This window comes from Quercus robur, chromosome 9, assembly GCF_932294415.1.
Source record: "Quercus robur chromosome 9, dhQueRobu3.1, whole genome shotgun sequence".
NCBI classification, from domain to species: domain Eukaryota; kingdom Viridiplantae; phylum Streptophyta; class Magnoliopsida; order Fagales; family Fagaceae; genus Quercus; species Quercus robur.
The window spans coordinates 43,922,544-43,944,366 of record NC_065542.1 but is presented as its reverse complement, the minus strand read 5'-3'; the positions used below and the strand labels follow the sequence as shown (position 1 = coordinate 43,944,366).

General features: G+C 32.9%; 2 protein-coding genes and 1 non-coding gene across 3 annotated transcripts; all 3 read left to right on the top strand.

Annotated features, from left to right (window-relative positions):
* The first annotated feature begins 3,690 nt into the window (after nt 1-3,690).
* Nucleotides 3,691-5,765, top strand: LOC126698570 (60S ribosomal protein L23). Its single transcript, XM_050395891.1, has 4 exons — nt 3,691-3,856; nt 3,964-4,248; nt 5,250-5,291; nt 5,489-5,765. Exons 1-4 carry the CDS (start codon nt 3,844-3,846, stop codon nt 5,569-5,571), a joined length of 423 nt encoding a protein of 140 aa, XP_050251848.1. The 5' UTR covers nt 3,691-3,843; the 3' UTR covers nt 5,572-5,765.
* Nucleotides 4,385-4,532, top strand: LOC126701281 (small nucleolar RNA snoR137). The gene has a single exon (XR_007647273.1). It is a non-coding gene; the product is annotated as a small nucleolar RNA snoR137 (small nucleolar RNA).
* A 1,906-nt stretch (nt 5,766-7,671) lies between the features above and the next one.
* LOC126701072 (uncharacterized) lies at nt 7,672-20,074 on the top strand. Its single transcript, XM_050399211.1, has 11 exons — nt 7,672-7,974; nt 8,779-8,877; nt 8,966-9,435; nt 10,620-10,821; nt 13,298-13,480; nt 15,840-15,940; nt 16,698-16,766; nt 16,879-16,919; nt 18,265-18,364; nt 18,443-18,590; nt 19,128-20,074. Exons 1-9 carry the CDS (start codon nt 7,678-7,680, stop codon nt 18,345-18,347), a joined length of 1,545 nt encoding a protein of 514 aa, XP_050255168.1. The 5' UTR covers nt 7,672-7,677; the 3' UTR covers nt 18,348-18,364; nt 18,443-18,590; nt 19,128-20,074.
* Nucleotides 20,075-21,823: the final 1,749 nt, after the last annotated feature.

Sequence of the window (21,823 nt, the reverse complement as noted above, 5' to 3'; positions counted from 1 at the left end):
AAAAAACACGGACAATTTACATTTTATACCTAATAATATCATTACACAATTTTTTAAAGAATTAATAAAATAAAAAATGACTATCAATAGTATTTAAATTATATATGTAAGGACTAGATTTGGATCCCTAGCCCAAAAGATGGATGGACCTAGGCCCAAAACAATGAATTTATAGAGAGTGAGATGGAAAACTGGGTTAAAATGAATTGGACAACAAATAAAGTAGATTCAAATGACAAGAACATATAGCTAGATTGATTTAAACTAAAGAAAATCGTCCTCGGCACAATCCGAGGGGATTAGTTCTTATATATTTATCACAAGTTTGGTTACAAATTTGATTCCTGATTGCTACAGTGTTTTTTTCTTGATTTTTCGATCCTCTTTTTCCATTTCTTCCTTCTTCTTTTATACGCTCTTCCTCTTTCATCCTTACCCTCTATGCAGTGGCGACTCCAGGAATTTTGTCCAGGGTGTTCCTGGACAAACCGGAACAATAACCTACCCTATTCTACTTTGAAAAAATTTCGGGTCATTTCAGTTTATTTCAAGTGTTTCGGGACATTTCGGTAAATACCGGTCGAAATTCAAGATTTGGTCGGCATGAAGTTTGTGCTTAAAAAAAAAAAAATAAAAATTGTTCTTAAAACCAAAACAAATTTGCATTATGTACACCAAAAAACCTCAAAAGGAAAAAAAAAAATGAAAAGAAAAGAAAGAAATGAACAGAGGCGTCGTTGTCCCGTCACGCCTATGTGCTTGATGATAAGGTTTCAGACGGAGGCGTAAGGTGTTGTCGTTAATGATGTTTTTTTCTTTAGGTGGTTTCTGATTTTAGGTTAGGTAAGTTTTTTATTTTAGGTTTCTGATTTTAACCGGCGGACGCGTATTCGTATAATCAATGTTATGAATATCGTTTCGGACCCTGTTTCGATTTGTCTATTGGAACGGAATATTTCGATACCGACCTATTTCGACGTACCGTTTTAGGGTATTTCAAAATTACGTTATTTTATAATGAAAAAAAAAATATATATATATATATATATATTATTAATAAAAAAAACCTATATAAATTATTAAAGGTTTTAAAGAAATTATAAGTACATATTTCAACTAATATGTAATCTTTAAACCTAAATAATAATAATAATAATAATAATAATAATAATAATAAGTTCAATCATTTATAAAATATAATAAGAGTAATAATATGAAAAAAAAAATTTTGATGTTAATATTAGTTTTCTTTGTTTTTTGACTGAAAAAGTAAAATACTTTTATTAAAAGAATAACTAAATACATGTAAAGTAAGGTCCGGAGCTCTCATAGACTTAACAGCTAGCCTAGCCCATGGACAAAATATTTACCATTAAAAAATTCCACCAAGACCACTAGTGCGCTGGCAAAAGTAGAACAAATAAAAAATGAAAAACAAAAGACATAGAATTTAAGGCAGAGAAGAAGAGAAGAATGACCGAAACCCACAGATAAAATTTAAGACAAATAGTCACATCCTGTACAACACACAGATAAAAAGGGAAAGGCAGACTGGCAGCAGGACCGAAACCCACAAGAAGAAAAAATAAAGAAGAGAAGAAGAGAAGAAGAAGGGTCCGAAACCCACCAGAAGAAGAAGATGGGTCTGAAACCCAGAAGCAGAAGAAAAAAAAAAAAAAAAAAGAAGAAGAAGGGTCCATAACCAAGAAGATGAAGAAGAAGGGAGGATTTTTTTTTTTTTTTTTTTTTTTTTGAGAATACGTTTGGGTTGGGCCTGTTGGGTATTTAGTTAATAATGTATTTTGATTTAAAAATCTGATTGGGGTTGGTTTTGGTTAGGATTGATATTGGGCTTTTATTTTTGGGCTTACTCTGTAACAATTTTTTTTTTTTTTTCAAAATCTCTGTTACTATTTTTTTTTCTTTTTTAAGATTTTATTTCAAAATTTATTTGGCATAAAACTTTTGAGAGTGTTCCTGATTTTGGTTGAGGGTGTTCCTATTTTTTTTTCATGGGTAAACAACTAAAAAAATTTAAATTATTATATATAAATTTTTTTTTTTTTTTTTGGGTTAGGGTGTTCCTGGGAACACCCTGAACCCAACGTGGCGTCGCCACTGCCTCTATGTGCAGGCCAGATGGTAGGTCCTTGATACTTGTCTCATCTGCCCCTTCCTGAAATCTTTAAGTAGTAGCTGTAAGGTTGAAAACCACTGTTCAAGTATCATCTCCACATTAATGTGGTTAGAGAATTAGTTGCAGAGCATTTAATGCGATGGTAGCAGTTTTCTTCTTAGATATTTTAGAACTCCCCCCTGTCCCATGTTTCTGCAATGTTTACCCGTACCAATGGAATTTCCTGGAACGTCCCCCTAGATGGCAGACCACCTTTACAGATTTCATATTGGGTTAGCTGAGGAGGCATTCATCCTCGACACAACCTCCTGGGCCATTATAACCAAAACTAACTTCTTCATTTTCTAACAAGGACTCCCTTGGCAATGTTTATTCCTCTTTAGATGACCCCTCGTCCTCAGCTTAGGCCTCAGGCCCAATATCCCTACAATATCTATAGGAATTATATTATGCAACTTATTATATATCTTTAAGTGTATCTATGCATATGCATGGAATTACAAGCTAGTTTTATATAATTCTCAAACAAGGTTATTTACATTCCATTTCTTTATTTTAAAAAATTAAAACAAGATTAATTTTATTCAATTAATTTATTTTCCATTACTTTACATAACTCAAATACATTCTATTCCTTTATGATTTACTCATTCCATTCTTTTACGAACTTCTAAGTGAAGGCTAAGTTTTGCTAATTTTCAAAAATAAATAAATAAATGGTATTACATAAATGTCCGTTTGAGAATAGTTTTTTGGTGAAAATAATATAGATAAAGTCATTAAAGTTTAAAAAAAAAGGGCAAAAACATTCAATCTATTTATTTTAAAACATTGAAACAAGATTACTTCTAGTCAATTAATTTATTTTCCATTACTTTACATAACTCAAATTCTATCCATTTCTTTATAATTCACTCATTCCATTCTTTTACGAAATTCTAAGTGAAGACTAACTTTTGCTAATTTTCATAAATAAATAAATAAATGGTACTACATAAGTGTACATTTGAGAATAGTTTTTTACTGGAAGTATTATAAATAAAATTACTAAAGCTAAAAAAAATAAAAATGACAAATTATAACTTACCCATTTGTGGTTTGATCAAAATTTAAGTTGCCTACTTGTAGTTTGAAATTTGACATTATACCTACTTGAGGTTTGACAGAAATTTATGTTGCCCAATTATGGTTTAAAATCCCATGATATAAGTATTCCGCTAGATTATTTTTGATCTTGTATTTTTATGTTTTTTGAGAAGAGAGACATAAAAGCGAATAAAAATTACATATTTAGCAATGTTTTAACAGAAGTGAGTTATGAAACTCTAACTGAGTTAATTTCATGTGCATAAAATGTCAAATTTTAAATTACAAATAAACATCTTAAATTTCGGCTAGACAATAAATAGGTAGGTTATAATTTGTCCAAAATAAAATTAGAAGACTCATATAAGACCGGTAAAAAAAGAGAGAGCAAGCTGACTTATTATCAAGATCCAAACACACAAAAGTTTGTGCGGATCCTTTCATTAAAAAAAAAAAACATAAGAGTGTGTGGTTTTTAAGTAGAACAGGCTAGAACACATATCCAAACACCCCTGCTAAGCCAACCCAAACCCTAGTAGCCGTCAGACACCCCTCTCCCATTTATAAACCACCTTATTCTCCCAAAACACACACTCAGAAAGAGACACAGGCGATCAACCATGTCGAAGCGAGGTAACAATCATCTCACTCTTCTCATTTCTGATTTTCCATCACTTTCTCACCAACCAAACACCATTCCCTTACTCCCTATCTAAAACCCATATGAAAAATCAATGCAGGTAGGGGAGGATCGGCTGGGAACAAGTTCAGGATGTCACTGGGTCTTCCCGTGGCAGCAACTGTGAACTGCGCAGACAACACTGGTGCTAAGAATCTCTACATCATATCCGTCAAAGGGATCAAAGGTAGGCTCAATCGCTTGCCTTCAGCTTGCGTTGGTGACATGGTCATGGCCACTGTCAAGAAAGGCAAGCCTGATTTGCGTAAGAAGGTTCTTCCTGCTGTCATTGTTCGCCAGCGCAAACCTTGGCGCCGAAAGGACGGTGTTTTCATGTACTTCGAAGGTATTAACGAAATCTTGTTTGGTTTTTGTTGTTATTATTATTATTATTATTTTTGATAGATACCCAGGTTTCTTATTTGACAACAAGAGAGTTTACGAGTTGAACTAACTGGAACCCATGATTGGTTTTTATTGTTGTTGCTTCTAGGCTTGTTAAAATGAGTGGCCAAATAAATTGTTGGTCGTTTGTTGTTTGTTAGAAGCATAAATTGATAGTTATGTGCCAGCATTTAACAGCATGATGTTCATCTCTTTGCATTGTGTTACCTGTCTTCTGGTAAATCTGATTTCTAATTGAAGGTCTCTACGGCCTTGATTTTAGAGTGTTTAATTATTTTTTATCTTTATCCACTTTGTGAGATCTAGACTTTTTGAATTCCACTATAGGTGTTCAGATATTGTTGCATTCATGGGAAAAAAAGTAATTCTACATTCTATAGAGCTTCATTTGGTCCATTATCTACAAATGGAGGTCTAACAATAAGTCTAGGGACACACCCAACTATGATTTATGTGCCAAGTTGTGAAGGACATGTCCATAGCATTGTTGTTAATCTAAATACAAAAGAGCTAGGCCAATGACTTTTAGTTCAATTGGCAATCTTATCAAATACCAAAGAAAAAGGATGTTCCAACAACTGAGAGGCTTGAGTGGGTTTTGAACCATGTATTCCTGATGCTGGATTCAATGGTGAGGCTATTGTATGATTCAGGTTTCAGTGCTACATTTTTAATGTAGCCCTGCATTTCTGTATTGCCAATCTGGGGCAATTTAAACTATTGCCTGGAAAACTTGATTAGGATCATAATGGGTTCTTAATCTACTAATATTGATCTATGTTAGGCTAGGTTTTGTTGATTGCTATTGTCAATTACTGTTAGAAAGGCCTTTGCTATGGACATTTCTTTTTTACTTCAGTTTGTACATTCTAAATCCATATTTGTTTACTTTTTACACACATGAACCTTCAGTTACTGAGTTTTAGTTTACTGTTCTTACAGATAATGCTGGTGTAATTGTGAACCCCAAGGGAGAAATGAAAGGTATTACCATCTCTGATATGTGATTATATAACATGTTGTATTCTGAAGTGCTGTATGCAAACCATTAAATTATTCATTCAATATTTCAGAAACATAAGAATCATACAGTTTTTTGTCACTTCTTGTAGTTCTAGTTTTTGTTAACATTTTATGGAGCAATTGATTATAATATGAGTTGGTGGTTGTGGTTATTGCAGGTTCTGCTATCACCGGTCCAATTGGGAAAGAATGTGCTGATCTGTGGCCAAGAATTGCCAGTGCTGCCAATGCTATTGTCTAAAAATGAATTCTGTGCTCTTGGTGGTTGTAGGATTCTAATTTGGTATTTGGGAGTTTTGCCTAGCTTATATAATCATTTCCTTGTTTTTAGGACACATGTGATGAGATAGTTTGTCTTTTCTCATAATGAGAGCTGTTAGTGTTTTTGCACTATTCTATTTATGCAAATTTTTCATGGTGGTGCTAATTTAATTATATCATTTGCCTTTAGTTAAGCAAGTTGTGAATGCCATATTCTTTCCATTGTGCTGGACAGAAGCAGCCGATTTTGCCTTATGGTTTGACTAACTAAGCTGCGAATGGCTTCAGTTGTATGAATGTGGTTAAGGAAGGTCATTCAGAGTGTCTTCAGGACCCGATTTATATTCTCATCAACATGGCCAATTGTGGCACAGATTTGTTTTATAGTCTCATAATGCATCCAGACCTATTTTATATCCTTTTAGTGCATAAAGTTTGGAAGAGTTGCATGGATGTTCTCTCAGTTTGAATCTAGATTCGAAGTCTCCTCCCTCCTTGGACAAAGGAGGGGGAAATTACATAAAAAATGTTAATGGAAATGGTTTGTAATTGTCAGTTAAATTGTAATGAATTTCCAAACCATCTTCGTTAATCAATTGTGGTGGAATTGTTGATAAAACTTTTTATTGTTTCATGGAAAATTATTAGATATTCTTGGTACCATGACGTGATATAGTGCCTGTTTGTTTACACATTTTGAGCCCAAAAAGGGCTTTTTGAAAAAGTTGCTACAATCTCGTGATATGGTGCCAGTCACAAGTTGCTACACTCTCTCTATTATCCTGGAGTATTGAATGATTATTTGTGACTCACTTGGGTTAATGACCTGAATTTACGGTAATCAATTTAATGACTTGAATTTGCGGTAATCAATTTCTCATTCTAAGCGAAGTTTTTCTCTCTCTAAGTGCATTGACATCAAGAATGCTAAAAAGCCAATTTAACACCCAATACACAAAAATATCTGCTACATCAAAACTTTCATATTGTCTTTTTTCAAACGCCTCAGTAATCTCCTACTTAAACAAGGACCATATATAAGTGATTAGTGGCTTCACGTAAGGCTATTGAAGGAAGATTGTTTTGGTCGAGGAAGGAGAAGAAGTGATTTGGGAGAATAAAATCAGATACCTTTTTTCTCTTTGGGTCGGAAAATGATGTTAGAAGCTGTGTTGTTAAAGTGTTTAGAGATGGTAAAAATTTTCCGGCTTGCTCCACTCCGCACATTATTTTGTGGCCCTAAAGAGGAGATAATTTGGCAAATTATAATTATTTTTTTAAACACTTTTTTTAGCACTTCAATATTATATTATCATATTCTAAACACTTTTTTTTAAAACTTTTTTTATCACCACCTCTCCCTTATTTCTATCTCATTAAACCACCTAATAGGAATAACAAAATACCTCCATATTGTGCCTCACCCTGACTTACTTTGCTTGGATTTTTTCCATCCAAAAAATGGGATGGGACACCCATGATTTAATTCTTGTATCATCTTGTTATTCCTGTTTAATGGTATTTATTATCAAATCTTAAATGAAGGAGTAAGTCGATTCTTTTGTTAAAGTTAGAGACAAAAATAATGAAAACTAATTGTCGGCTAATTTTGACAATCGATATAAGAATAAAGAGATTAAATTGAATTTTAGTGAAAAAAAAAAAAAATTGATATTCATGAGACTTTTGGTTGAGATAAAAATAAGCAACAATGCTACAATCACAGTAAATTTTGCAAATTTTCTCCACAACTTATCTAGTAAAATATTACTATTGACACACCACCTTAAAAATGTTGTTAAATTTACTGTGAGATTTAATTATTTATTTTTGAGATGAGCTTGTCGTGGGATTAGGGGCGGTATGATACGTGTATTTAAATAATAATTTTCAATTTTTTTTAAAATATGTATAAATAAAAAAATATATAAAAATACGTGTAATATTATATAAAAATTAAAAATTAAAAATATGTGTTTAAAAACATGTATCAAAACTCCTAGACTTTTTGAAATTAATAAACTCTCTTTTTTTTTTTTTTTTCTTTATTTGAGCGGGAAAACCAGGAATGCCACCAAAGACACTAATGAATTTCCTCTATTATGAATTCTCTCTTTTACTTGAAAATATATTTTCTTTCTCGACTACTTTGCTTTACTTTCCAAGGGAGTTTTCTTTTACGGTGAAAGTGATTTCCCGGTCGCCAAAGAAAAAGATGGGGTGGGTGCACCCTGATATAAGCTTGGAGGAAATGGTGAAACTGACAAAAGGGTTTGTAGATATACTGATTTTAGCATCTGGGTATCAGTCTTCTGGTCGTATTGCCCACTGGGACGCCCAAAACATCAAGAAAATCTTCCACTGGGGCCTCTTCTTCGAAAATGTCAGTAACCTTCCTCTCTCTAATTGTGTGTGTGGTTGGGGTTTATCCGTTTATGTTATTGGACTATTGGTTTCGTGGGATTTTATTAAGATTCTCTTAAGTATTGAGATTTTGATGATTAAGCATATGTTTGTTGTTTTGAAATTATTTTGTTCCTAGCACATATTAATTTCGTAGGAAAATGTAATCCACATCATTTTTGTTCTTTTGTTGAGCCAATTTCTATGGTTCCACCTAATGATTGTTGTCCCATTTTTCAAAATTTAACTTTTGGCAAGATGTTAACTGACTCCTTATTTTATTTTAGATTTGTATCTGTGCTGTTCTATGGATTTTCCACAAGTGCTTTGAAGATAAAAAAAAAAAAAGGATACCCTTTTACTTGTGACTTTCTCCAAGAAAGTTTGCACCAAAGATTTCAATCAGTTGATGATAATTGATATAGTATTCAGAAGTCTCATCTGTATGTCATACTTAATAAAAAAAAAAAAGTCTCATCTGTATGTCATGCCCCTTTTGATTTTTGAAACCCTTTTTGTTTTGTTAATGGGATACCTTAATCGATTGCTGTTTTTTAGGGTACATTTTGTTTGTTGTGTTGGTCATGGGGTTGAATGCTGTTTTTCACTAACAAATGTGTTCACATTTGTTATATCTTTGCAATTGAACTTTATATTTGGTTTTGCTTTTTATACAAGGATATGAGTCAGTTCTTTGTTTTTAACTCGCTTTGCATAATTTTTTTTTTCTAGAAATAATGTCTAGGTGTTCTTAACAATCCCAAAAAAAAAAAAAAATGTCTAGGTGTTTAGCCGTTTGAGTGGCTCAGATGCTTACCAAGACTCGGTGGAGGAACTTGATGCAGCTCTATCTGAAATGACTTCTGATGCGTCTTTCCCTCAGGTTGTGGATGGTGTTTTGTTTATGTACCTTGATTTTAAAATTAATTATTACTTCTAACAAATTCTACGTGATTGCTTTGTTATATAAGGGTCTTGCACATTTATCATCTACTACTCTTGCTAAGGCGCGTGGATATGTATTAGAACATCTTGTCCATACTTTACCTTTGAGGGTTGCACATCTCAGAGAGTTTCTGACTGCAGTTATTGAGATGGAGCTTGATGAGCTATTAGAAACGGAGCATGATTGCCTAAATGCATATCTGAAGAAATTGACTCTGCAGAATAGTTCACTTATTTCAGTTCCAGATGAGAAGGATTTTTTGAAGGATTCAGTTATTTCATCTCGGGAAATGGCTCCAATTAAGAAGAATGAAAAAAGCATTGGTGATGATCTTACAAAGTATGCTCTGCAAGAGATTTTGAAGAGGAAGTGTGCAGTGTCTTGCATATCAGCAGTAGAGACAGGCTTAGATATTATTTTGAACACCATAAGACATAACAGTGAGTCTGACAATAAGTTACTCAATGAACAACTAAAGCATGAAAAAGCTCCAACGTAAGTTGTATCTTTGTTGTTTATAAGTAAGGAATGAAAAAGCTCCAACATAGTAAACATTTTGTTGTTGTTGTTGTTGCTATGAAGTCTACAAAATGTCATAAAATTTTATATGGTTCGGGTGCCTAGTTACTTATTAATCAATGTGATTATTGCAAGTGTCAATTCATTAGACAAAAAGTCAATTTTCTGTTCTGCATCAAATAAATTCTTAAATAACCACTTTAAAGAAAGATTTTGCTTTGCTGTATCTTCATCCCCCCATTCCCCCCCCCCCTCCCTCCTTTTCTTCTTGGGGTTATCATAGATGAAGATTTTTTATTGGAGTTTAATATGTTGGCAGTTGATCTGGTTGTAACAAATGTTTACTTATGTATTGGATCTTGGTTTAGCAGGGCAGAACACTATGCATAATCAGAAATTTCTGGGCTGTCATTAAAAAATAAATGTTCAGATATAGCTACTGTTGCATTTGCTATTCATGGACATATTGAATGTAGATCATGCTTATTCTCATTAATATCACTGAATGTTGGCTATGGGTACTATTTTCTAGGCATAAAAGGTGATAAAATCTATGCTTCTACTGTTGCCACCATCATCTGTCCTGAGAAAATAAATTTCAATGTTTACTTGTTTCTTGGTTTTTGCATCATAAGACCTAGTTTTCCTCAATGATAGACACTAATAGCATAGTTGATGCTGAACTCAGAGATGTTATATGTTTGTTTCCATTATATTTACCATTTTCTGAGAATGCTAAAACCCTTGATTCACTTGGGAGCTCATTGACCTGCCATTTTAGCAGTTTTGACTCAGAGTTGTGTTTATATTCATTTTTGAGAAAAAACGATAACTACTGAATATAACCAGACAAAGGTTTAGAGACTGAATATGGCACATAGTGCAACCTTAATATGGCATTATTCTTTCAGACAAAGGTTTTGAGACTGAATCACTGATACAAAAGAAATTGGCTCTTTAAGTTCCGATGATTAGTATAATGGCCAATTCTATTTCAGACTAATGTGAGTTTTATTTTATTTTTCTGGTGTGCTAACCAACTTGTCTACTGGTATGCAGTTTGTTGAATTTTTTCATGAAAATTGAACTCGAATGAGGATAAATTTTAGGATTAATTGTTGCTTGGCCTGAATGAATGTATTTGGCCTTTTTCTCCCCAGGAATGTAGAACCATTACTGGAGTTTATCACATGGAATCACTGGAAATCAAGAAATCTCTCATATTTTCTTGATAAGAGAACTGTTAGATTAGTCTCAGGTGCCAGCTTGATATTTTCTGCTCCTAAGGTTCAGTGGATACAAGTTTTTCAGGGACTGAATGTTTCAGCCAAAAGCAGTGATAATGGTTTTAGTGAAACAATTGTAAGTCGGTTAATTTCAATAAATAAATTACAGTGACATATTTGCCATAGTTTAATGAATATTTGTTAAAAGGTTTATTTTTTGTCTTCATATTGTTTGCAACTTTGCATGATTTTTATTTTTATTTTTTTATAGGTAATAAAAATATCTTATTAAAAAAGAATTGAAAATTGAACAAAGAATCTAAGGGGTACACCGGTCACATACCCTTAGTTCAAATAAAATTACACAAACAAATTTTATAAAGTAATGGAGGGTAGAAGGTCTATTTGGCTCTACAGATGTCCAGTGAACAAGTGAAGTTATAAATTGCAAGTGAATCTTAGGGGTAGAGGCTACTTTTGTCTTAAAAAATTCTCCTATTATGCTCCCTCCAATCAAACCTCATTAAACCTCTTGGAACCGCATTCCATAGTCCATACCCTATGTCTGAATGATTTTGGTTGCCGTCGCCATACTTGTAACATTTCTTACAATGTCATAGGCACGACCCAAGTTACTCCAAAAGGTTGTAAGATGAAGTTCCATAACCCCATTGCCAGAGGACAATGTCACAACAAATGATCTATAGTTTCTTCACTATTTTCACACAACTCATTTATTCTCCAACATTATGCCACTTTTCACTAATTTATCTATAGTAAGTACTTTCCCCCATGTTGCAGCCCACACAAAAAAAAGCAACCATGCTCAGGATTTTAACCTGCCAAATAGCTTTCCAGGGGAAATCCAAGTAGCCTGTCTCTCAACACCTTGTAAAAAGACCTGACACTAAAGCATCTGTCAACTCCTTACCTAGGCTCCAAAGCATTCTATCCTCCTCATCTGTATGAATCCATATTGAGTGAAAATGCCCAAGCACAAGCACAAGCACATAAACATATATGTATGCTTGATATGTAGATGCACCAGAAAGCACAATGGACTTCTCAATATATTGCATGGCTGAGGAAAGAAAGAATCTAGAAATGATTCTAAAATTGCTAATCATCGACACCAATGAGCTCTAGCTCAAATGGTATCTCCTCTCCTTGTAAGAGTAAGGTGCAGGGTGAGGTTGTGGGTTCAAAACCCATTGGGTACGTTTGCAACTTACCAATATAAAACAAAAAAGAAAAAAAATTGAAGTATGGGTAATTGTGGTGCTTGTCTTTTGAGGTTCCTATACCTCTACAAGTCTCATTTTTGCTTGCACAATCATACTTCAATTTATTACTAGCAATCATGTAAAATTGCTCACAGATGCATCTAGGTACTATTGGTCCCTAGGTTGGCTTTTAAGGCTACACAATTAGGTACCTTAGGGTGCATGCGTTTTGAGCTTCCTATAAGACATGAAAAAAGTTACTATTCTACAGGTTTTCATCCGTTATGTATTAGTGATCAAAGTAGTCAGCTACAGTACAAACTATCTTCATTTAGGTTTATTAGGAGCGAGAACATTAAATTCTGTCTCTGTCTCTGTCTCTCTCTCACCTTTATGTTTGATGCTAATCTATAATGCTGTGATGGATTCTGTGATCTATGAGTTATTAGAGAGAGCAAAAGTGTTTAAACTTTAAATGCTAAGTGCTTACCTTACTATTAGAAAAGTATGGAACCCTATTTTTGAAGTGTTGCTCTTGGCCTAAGTTATGGGAATCAAGCCATATCTTGAAGTTTTATGTTTCAATTTCAGTGCATTGGAATGGAAAATATTTTCGTTCGACATAATCACATAATAAACTTTAAAGTTTACATCAGTGTCAAATAGAATCCTGAAATTTTAATTGCATCAATGTTTACCCTGTAGTTTTAAAATTCTTTCAATTTAGACCCTTAGCAAGTCTTTGTCTTTGTTAACTAGAAGGGGGAAAAAAACCCAGGTAATACTTGAGACGTATCTGGGCAATAAAATTTTTTCATGTGAATGTTAAGCAGTGTTTTGAAAACGATGTAAGAAAAACCGCTAATTGATAGATCTCCATTATACTATGTGTATTTGTTAGGATCTTTTACACAGGAGTGCATCGTTTTATGATCTTTTTTGGTGTCAAAGGACACCTATGATCTACATGGAAGTAATTTTAGTCCTAAATAGGGCCCTAGGTATTTTCTAGGTTTCTTTTACTTTTAGTTACTACAACTAGGGGTTCAAAGTGTAATATTTTTGAAACTATGGGGTAAAACATTGTTGTAATTGAAAATTTAGAATTAATTGTGCAGCTAAGGTCAATCTGTGGGGTTTTTCATCTATGTACCCCTTGCTTAAGATATCAAACCTTTCTCTTAGATATGAACTGAGTTTGATTAATTAAAATATTTTTTGGTTCCTTGTGGGACTGCTACTCTGCTTGGCCAAGCTTAATTTTGGTCATATATGGTTTTATATGAACAGTTTGTTTCAAGACTTATTAAATGGATTGAACCTTCAAGAGAATATTTTTCAGAAAGTGATTTCCTTATTATATGTATTCATGTTGTTTTCTTGAACCAGGAGCTCTTGTTACTTGGATGCATTGCAAGCAGATGGAATTGTCTAATTGAACATTTCATGCATGTTTCGTATTATTCCCTTGCTATCTCAGAGCAATATCATGAGTTGTGCAGTTTAGTTTTTGGAAGATCTCAAAGTCTTAATTCTACAGATGAAGCAATGATTTCAACAATGATTTCAAAGGTAACTGTTATACTTAAATCTTAAGTCTGAAAATTGAAATTGAAAATAATAAAGCACATGCCTGTGTAGTCTGCTGATTCTTATTGAAAGTGTTTCCAGGAATGTATTTGCATTTTTTGATAAATCTAATCTTGTTGTGGCATTTTACATTTACTACTACCTTCAATTCATTTTCTTTATAAGAGGCCTTCTATATGAAGGATTGACCTTACTTGGCATATTCTTCCAACTTCCCTCAACTTTAAGTTTGATCTGAGAAAATATGCTGAACAAGACTGATGAATCCTTTCATTTCTCTGCTAATTTTCCAATCATTAGATATCTTTTCTGCTATTAAATCTTATGATGTTCAAGAATATGAGAAGAATTTGTTGGATTCAATGTTACAAATTTATTAGCTTATTTGTTACTTTAAGATTGATGAACTTTAGTTTGGATATTGTTGACACTTTTACTTCACTGCCTAAGGCATAAATTTATCATCATAAGGTATTAGGTAGAGCTAAGAAGCATTGACATGCTGGGGACACTTGCATGTGTGTCTTCAAAGTGTTGGGAGGAAAAAGCGCGCGCGCACACACACACATATATTAAATTCCTGTTATTTTAGATATGTTTTTAAATATGTATATATTTTTAATTTTTTAAAAATTCCTATGATTTTAAAGATTTTGATAGTTGTTATTTATTTTGAAAACTTAAAATAATAATAAAATATGCTTAAAAATAAATAAAATATACCGAAAGATATTAGGGTAAATTCCATTAACATACCTTGAGGTTTTGGTTAATGCCAATTATGTCCAAGACATTTCAAAACTGATCAATTTGGTTCCTAAACCCAACTTGGTCCCTAAGACAATTGAGAAAAATGATTAATGGGCCTAACAATGTTTAGGGATTGAGTTGGTTTTAGGGACCAAATTGGTCAGTTTTGGAATGTCTTGGACTTGGCTGGCATTAGCCCAAACCTTAGGATATGTTAATGGAATTTACCCTATATATTAATTGTCATATCCCCACTATGTTGTGGCTTAATTTTTCAAGAATTGATATGTTCCATCCCATGTCATGTCATGTCCATGTTGCTTCTTAGTTCTTAGAGATAGAGTGGTTTCGAATAAATTTTTATATTAACATGCATGTTTCATGTGTATTGTTTATAAGTACTGTTCACAGATGGTAGAGAAATTGAAATTCTGCTCCTTAGCTTTTTTTAACTCTAAATCAAATATTTTCTCTTACCTACTGAAACCTTAAACCTCATGTACTTTACCCATCAAATAGCCATAAAAAACTCATCAAACACTAGCCATTTTTAAGCCCTAAATCCTAGATCCACGAATTCTCCTAAACCTTAGCCCACCTGAGGTTTTGGTGGCTAATGTTGGAGGCCTGCATGGCTGAATCCTTGCTTATGGCAGGCGTCACAGTCACCTCAGGTGAATATTGTGCTGCATCTGCAATTGCAAAGATTTTATATGATCAAAAGAGAAAAAAGTCTATGCCTGAAGAAATATGTATACCACCATACCAAATATTACAACCATCAAGATTTTTTCTTTGACGTAGCATACTCGTTTCAAGGGATGTCCCTTTTTCTTTCTTCTTTTCTGTTGTGTGTGGGTACGCTCATGTCATTTGGATATAAACGATATTTATTGGCTATATTTTGGTTATTTTATTTGACTGAAAATTGTTCCATTTTAAAAAATAGCCTGCGAGTCGCGTCTTTCTTTCCTACTAGATTAATGTAATATCTCAAATTGTGTTGATTTTTTGGACAGTGATGGTGTTATTGGCTGTGTACTAGGTTGATTTGGATTGTAATTAGGCCTTTTTGGGATATAGCATAGGTGTGGCTGACGCATTTGTTGGGTCAGAATAATTAAACTCTTTAACAATTGAAAGTTATTTGAGGGAAATGTTGGCATTTCTAAATGCAGATCATCATGATTTGCATCCTGCACTAATTTCAATATGAAATCATTTGAGTCAATTTGTACTTTGTTCTTCTCAGTCAATGCTATAATCATCCAGCTTCAAGATCAACTTTTTTCTTTGCTTATGTTTACTCTTAGTGTGCGTTTGGATATCGCTTATTTTGTTCAAAACTGAAAACAATAAAAAAATAATAAAAAGGTTACTGTAGAGGCGTGGGTTACTGTTCATTGGCCTAAATGCACTGTTCATGTCCCATGAACAGTGCAAGAGGCGCTGAGCTAAAAAAAAAAAAAAAAAACGTAAAAACACAAACGCAGCAGACATGAGTCGTATCCAAACGGAGCTTTATTGTTTTAGCAGTCCAAAAAGGGCCACTGTTTGACTGTTTATTGTTGATTTTGGTGTTTTAAACCAGGAAAGTAGCATTCTTGATTATCTGACTGGAGTGCTGGGTGGTCAACTACATCAACTATGGAAATTATCCCCTGCCCTTGCAGCAGCTGCAATTCCATCCTGGTATTCCAATGATTGTTCTTTGTAATTAATGCATGAAAGATGAAATTTGTATCAGTTCATTTTATTTTCACAGGGATTGGATTGAAACGAGATAGATTTCAATAATTTTTACTAAGGACCTAATGTTTAATGCATGGTTAATCACAATTTCAATCCTAAATTTTTGGTTGCATATGTAATGTGCACCCAAAACTACAAAATTTTACATGAAGCATCCGAACATGAGATTAATTTGCATTTTTCACCTCATTGTCCAAATAAATGTCTAAATTAACAGATGAGTGGGTTGTTATCCATCTTAAACTACAAAAATTCTACAATCAACATGCTGGTCACTGATATGTTACATTAGACACTAATTTAGATGGTGGATGAACCTTGCAAATTAATTGAAAATTAGGATGTTGATTGCAAAAACAGTTTAAAGTGTACATTGTAAGTGCCCTCATATTTTAGGGGAAATAGGTGGGTGGGGTCAGTTTCCCATAGGTTTTACTGGTTAGAGGCGAGTTCAAAGGGCTCTTCTTTAGAAAGGTTCCCTATGTTATAAATAAAAAAAAGTTTAGGAGAAATAGTTGCAATTGATTGTTGCGTAATTGTAGTGGCATCTCCATATTTGACTAGTTCAGTTTCCATGAGATTTAGATGCCTTTTTCAAAATCAGCTTTGGAAACTTATGTTAAAACATTATATATTTTTTTTCGGTTGACTTTTTTTTTTTTTTTTTTTGGCATCATATGATGGCAAAACTTTGCAGGTCACCATTTTTAAGGTTGTATTTGAGCGAAATTGAGACTCAGTTCAAAGGAAAATTTTCAATGACAAGGTTTTGTATTTGTTTCTTCTTTTCCCTCAGTAATGTGTTTCCACATATTTGATACTTGTGAAACAATACTTCCGTTTACAAATTAGAAATTTGCATTTATTCTGTTATGCAGATGCTGCAATTGTTCTAAAGATACGGAGGAACACAAGGACTGTGAGTATACTTAATCAATAACACCCACCTTTTCTTTTATCCACCGCTTCTGTGTGGTACATACAGAGAAATCTGGGCATCCTCTGTAGATTTATCTTAGTGACGTAGAACAATGAGATTTGATACCAAAATTTCATGCAGGACAAAACCAAAACTGATGCAACACGGGAATTGAATAACATAAATAAGGAAAAATAACCTAGGAATTAGCACCTAGGCTTGCTTGGAATTGGCACCAAAAAAGGGAAAACAAAACATAGGAATCAACATTTATGGTTGGCTGAAATCAGCATCAGACTATTGGAAAAGTTTCAATGGAAATTTTATTGAACAAGAAAACTATGAACTTTCTCCATTAAAGTACAATAGTGTGCTTATGTAGACTACTATGATACTCTAATTCTAACTGGCTTAGGAAATCCCAATTGCTGAATTACAAATAACCTCTGCTTTAGGAAATAAAATAAAATACTAATAACCTAATTTACTAAAACGACCTAACATAAAATCCAATTGACTTCTAAATTAAATATAACTATTTTAACATATATATGTCATCGTGCTTCATGCATCACTTAGTTTAGGATTCTGTGATTAGTATCTATAAATTGAACACCTCAGTATGTGATTTAATGCAAGGACATTGTGAAATAATCAGTAGATTTATCTTAAGATCGGTAGGCTATTCAGTATTCAGTAGATTTTTTGGACATTGTGATAAATATAACAAGTGGACTCGATGAGACACTTTGTGCTCATGGACACTTTTTCCATTCGATACATGGACACTTCTGTTGTTTGATAGTTACTTTGCCTGCACATCTTTTGCATACATATATGAAAATTAAGTTGAAATTGAGTCACAATATTGTTACTTTTAATAACATTTTTCTCATTCTGCCGTGTACTTGAACTAGTTGAACCTTGCCCAGTGAACTAGTGGAAATTGTCTGAATAGACCCTGGATTCTAGCTCGTGTGCACATGCGGAGAAAATAATGCATCTCTAATATTTTCGTACTCATTATTATTCCCATAAGTTTTCTATTCACTACGCCATGTGCTTTGGTGGTATAATTTATAAAAAGGGTGTAGCCAGTGTACAATACTTCTATTTTTGCGGGTTTGGAAGAGGTGATTGGTAGGCAGCTTCACCCCCAATTGTTTTTGGAGAGGCTGATACCTAGACTCAAATCCACGACCTGTGGCTTTTGGTGTAAGACTAAGGCCTGACATTTTTTGGTAGTATAATTTATAAATGACTATATTCCATGTTCAAGTTTCAGATCAAAAAGCGTAATTTATTGCTAAAAGTATACAAGAAATTAAATTTCATTTCTTCTCAGGTGAACTTGCTGAGAGAATTTGGTGCCTCTACATCTTTCATGTACTGGGCCCTCATCTAAAGCATGATGCCAGTAGTGCTTGATAGTTGGCTAGATTACTGTAAGAACCTGTATTTTGTTTTTGAGTACTCTTTCTCGGGCCTTTTTGCTAATATTTTTTAATGCAAATTATTTGCAGTGCTCAAAATGTCCATATGGAGATGAGGTGACTTTCCTTTGGAGGATACAGATCAACAAAAGGGAAAAAAAAAAAAAATTTTTAAAATTGCATAATAAAGCTACCCCATGCAATCTAAATGCAATGCGTAGGAAGGGATGTGTTTCTGGTATGTCTAACTTGAACTTGTTTAAATATCATGAATATGAATAGCTTACTAAACTTTTTATTTGTGTTTTATTTCAATCTCATGTTGAAATCGTTTTGATAAATATTTGCTTAAGTGGTTTGAATTCTGTATGCTAAATTTAATATATGTTTCAGTGATTCTAATTTTGTTACTTCCCTCATATTCATTCCATGTGCAGTAGTGATTTGCCTCTGTGTGTTTGGTAGGTAGAAAGGATTTTGTGTTGAATTACTATTTAGAGGAAGGTCATGTTTGTCTGTTGTGCATGTATGTGTGAAAAATCAATTCTATTTTATGCCTAACATTTCTTGTTCTGTATCTACTATCCTTAGATAAGATCTGTATATATTTCTTATTAATTTTTTTTTTATTCATTTTAATGCATCAGTTATCACTCTCTTCCAACGTTTTTCCTTTTACTTTGCATATTTTGTGGGCCTTCTTTATAAAAAAAGCATGACCAAACTTTCCATGCAAAAAGCCATAAAGTTAGAAAAAACTGATGTGTTTAAGCAGGCTATTTCATAGGTAATTTAGATATGGACGGTGTGATGATTTACGTAAGGAAGACCTCATCCTACTGCTTTAGTGCTTTTTCTTTGGTGACTCTTCTGGGGAAAGTTTACCATATCTTTGAGTAAAATAGAAGAAAAGATCACAAAAAACAAACAGTGCCAACTTTTTTTAAGGCTATCTATTCAAAAAAGTGCTCAATCACCACTACTGATGCTACATCACTAAAGCCAAGTCTTCAACACTCTCTCTCTAAGCTGGGGCCGTTTCTGACTGGGGAAAAGCTAAGTTGGATGGATAGATGATGATAAAGGGTCCTTTCTCTAATGGAATGGTGACATGTATGATGCAATGCTTGCTAATAAAAGTTGACAGTTACAAGTTGGAAGTGTAATCTTTATGTTTTCTCTGGAGTATAAGACTCTTGGTGCTTCACTACCTCTAGTTCTAGCAATACAAGCCCTCATTGAAATTAGTGGGAATTTGGAGCTAAAATGAAAATATCAACCATGTGTAGCTTCAGGAGAATGCAGTTCTGGAAGTTGAGGAAGAGAATTGCAAGTGCTGGGTCTGGATTCACACTTTTGAGTGGCAAAAGAAGAGCACCATTGGATTGTTGCCATGGATCATATGTGTTGAGGCAGTTGGTTTGGAAGTTCAAGTCACAGTGGAAGCAAGCTTTGAATCAGCAAAGGAGCAGTGCACAGTACAGCTATGATCTTCACAGCTATTCTCTGAACTTTGATGATGGTTTGCCTCATGGTTTCAGATGACTCTTCTTTTTCCCTTTTAAATAAGTAATAGATTACTTGCCCACAACAAGCAATAAACTGTTCCAAGTTTTTTTTTTAAAATTGTTTCAGAGGCCATTTGAGGCATATACTGTGCACAATGTTTGATTGAAGATATTGGAATAATATGTGAATAAAAGAATTCTTAAAGTTATGCAAGTTTGTTATCATGGCAGATTGTTAAACACCAACCTGTATCTTTTATAGCACCAGGTAAATTCTTTCATAAATTTTGAAGTACTTTAATTTATTCATGGAATTTTTCTTTATTTCTTCTTTATGTTTTAAAGTAGGCAAAGAAAAAAAAACACAGGATTTTTTGACAGTCTTCAAAATTTGCCCATTGTAGTTCTCTTCTTTGAAATGGATGCATACTTTCTTTCTTAAGTTTTCAATTTATTTTATTTCCAATTGTCATTTTATTTTTCCGATCACAAATTATTTGCAACTTCGTTGGCAAGAATGACTTATAAATAGTAACAAAAAAGTGTAGAGTCTAAACAAAATGTCTTTGTCCTATTTTTAAATGAACTCTTCTGCACTTCTAAGCCACAGCTTTGTAATAAACATCCTAAATTCTTTCCCAAGTGACAAAATTTCGTCAGTGCTGAATTGTGAATAAAATTTCGAAGTTGCAAATTCTATTACTACAGAGAGAGAGAGAGAGAGAGAGAGAGAGAGAGAGCGAGCATAATGTTACCCCTATGAAGAGATCAATCTTCCTTTCCCTTTTTTCTTTTTTTAGGGGGATGGAAAAAGAGATTATCCATAAGAGAAAGAACAATCTTTCTTCAGCCTCACTCTTAAAAAAAAGAGAGTATCTTATATTCTTATTATGCGACATGGACCAAATGGATCATAGAACAAATCGTTGAAATCGCATAGACTAATGGACTCTTGAAGGAAGATTTCTCAGTCCATCTGATTGAGATTTCTAATAAGAGACTTTGGATTGTTTTTGTAATCAATCAATATATTACTAAAAGCTGAAGCGTAGCATTTAATGTTGCTACGCTTCCATTAAGCCATGCCAGCAGTTATGTCACTATCAATTTTTTTTCAATTTTTTTATACAATTTTTTAACATTTAAAGTGAATTAAAAACTCTATTATATTACAATTATATTACAATCAAAATATCATATTTAATTTATCTTATTTTTAATTATTCTTATTTATTATTAAATTTTCAATTCCATTTTAACTTTTCATATCCCCACTACTGTCTACCTTAACTTTCTTCAACCTTTCTCATTCCATTTCAACTTTTCATATCCCAACTACTCTCAATATTAATATTATTCTATCTTTTTATCTTCCTTTATTTTTGACTCTTCTTATTCTTATCCTCATACTATAAAATTGTCAATCTCCCTCTTATTCCATGCATAATTTCTATTTTTCCACACACAAAAGCCCCTCTCTCTCTCTCTCTCTCTCTCTCTCTCTCTCTATATATATATATATATATATATATATTTTCCTTCAATTTTTGGTATTTATATATATATTTTTATATATATTTTTAATTTTAGTGTAACAGGTTGACCATCAAAACATACTGATGCAATATTGAAAGCTTCACCAAATGCATCGTAGAAATCAGTTTTAGACTACTAGAAGTCAGTTAGTTTGCTAAAATTGGAATTGACAGGTAATCCAGCTTGATACGATTTAGTTTTATATTTTATGTTGTTATCTTTTTTATTCACATTGGTTGTTAAATGTTATATTATTGCATTATAAAGATAGTATATAAAAATATAATATTATTTTATTACGTAGCATAACTAAAATAATATGGTGTTTATTGCTATACATTTCATTTTTATTATTTTATTCTCATCTTATTTTATTCAACATTTAAATTTAGCAACATCCTCCATATCATAATTATTTATATTTTGT

Coding starts and splice junctions, on each gene's coding strand:
- LOC126698570 (XM_050395891.1), top strand. Junction 4,249..5,249: donor TGTTTTCATGTACTTCGAAG/GTATTAACGAAA, acceptor CTGTTCTTACAG/ATAATGCTGGTGTAATTGTG. Junction 5,292..5,488: donor CCCCAAGGGAGAAATGAAAG/GTATTACCATCT, acceptor TGGTTATTGCAG/GTTCTGCTATCACCGGTCCA.
- LOC126701072 (XM_050399211.1), top strand. CDS start 7,678: ATGAATTTCCTCTATTATGAATTCTCTCTTTTACTTGAAAATATATTT. Junction 8,878..8,965: donor CTGATGCGTCTTTCCCTCAG/GTTGTGGATGGT, acceptor TTGTTATATAAG/GGTCTTGCACATTTATCATC. Junction 10,822..13,297: donor ATGGTTTTAGTGAAACAATT/GTAAGTCGGTTA, acceptor TTCTTGAACCAG/GAGCTCTTGTTACTTGGATG.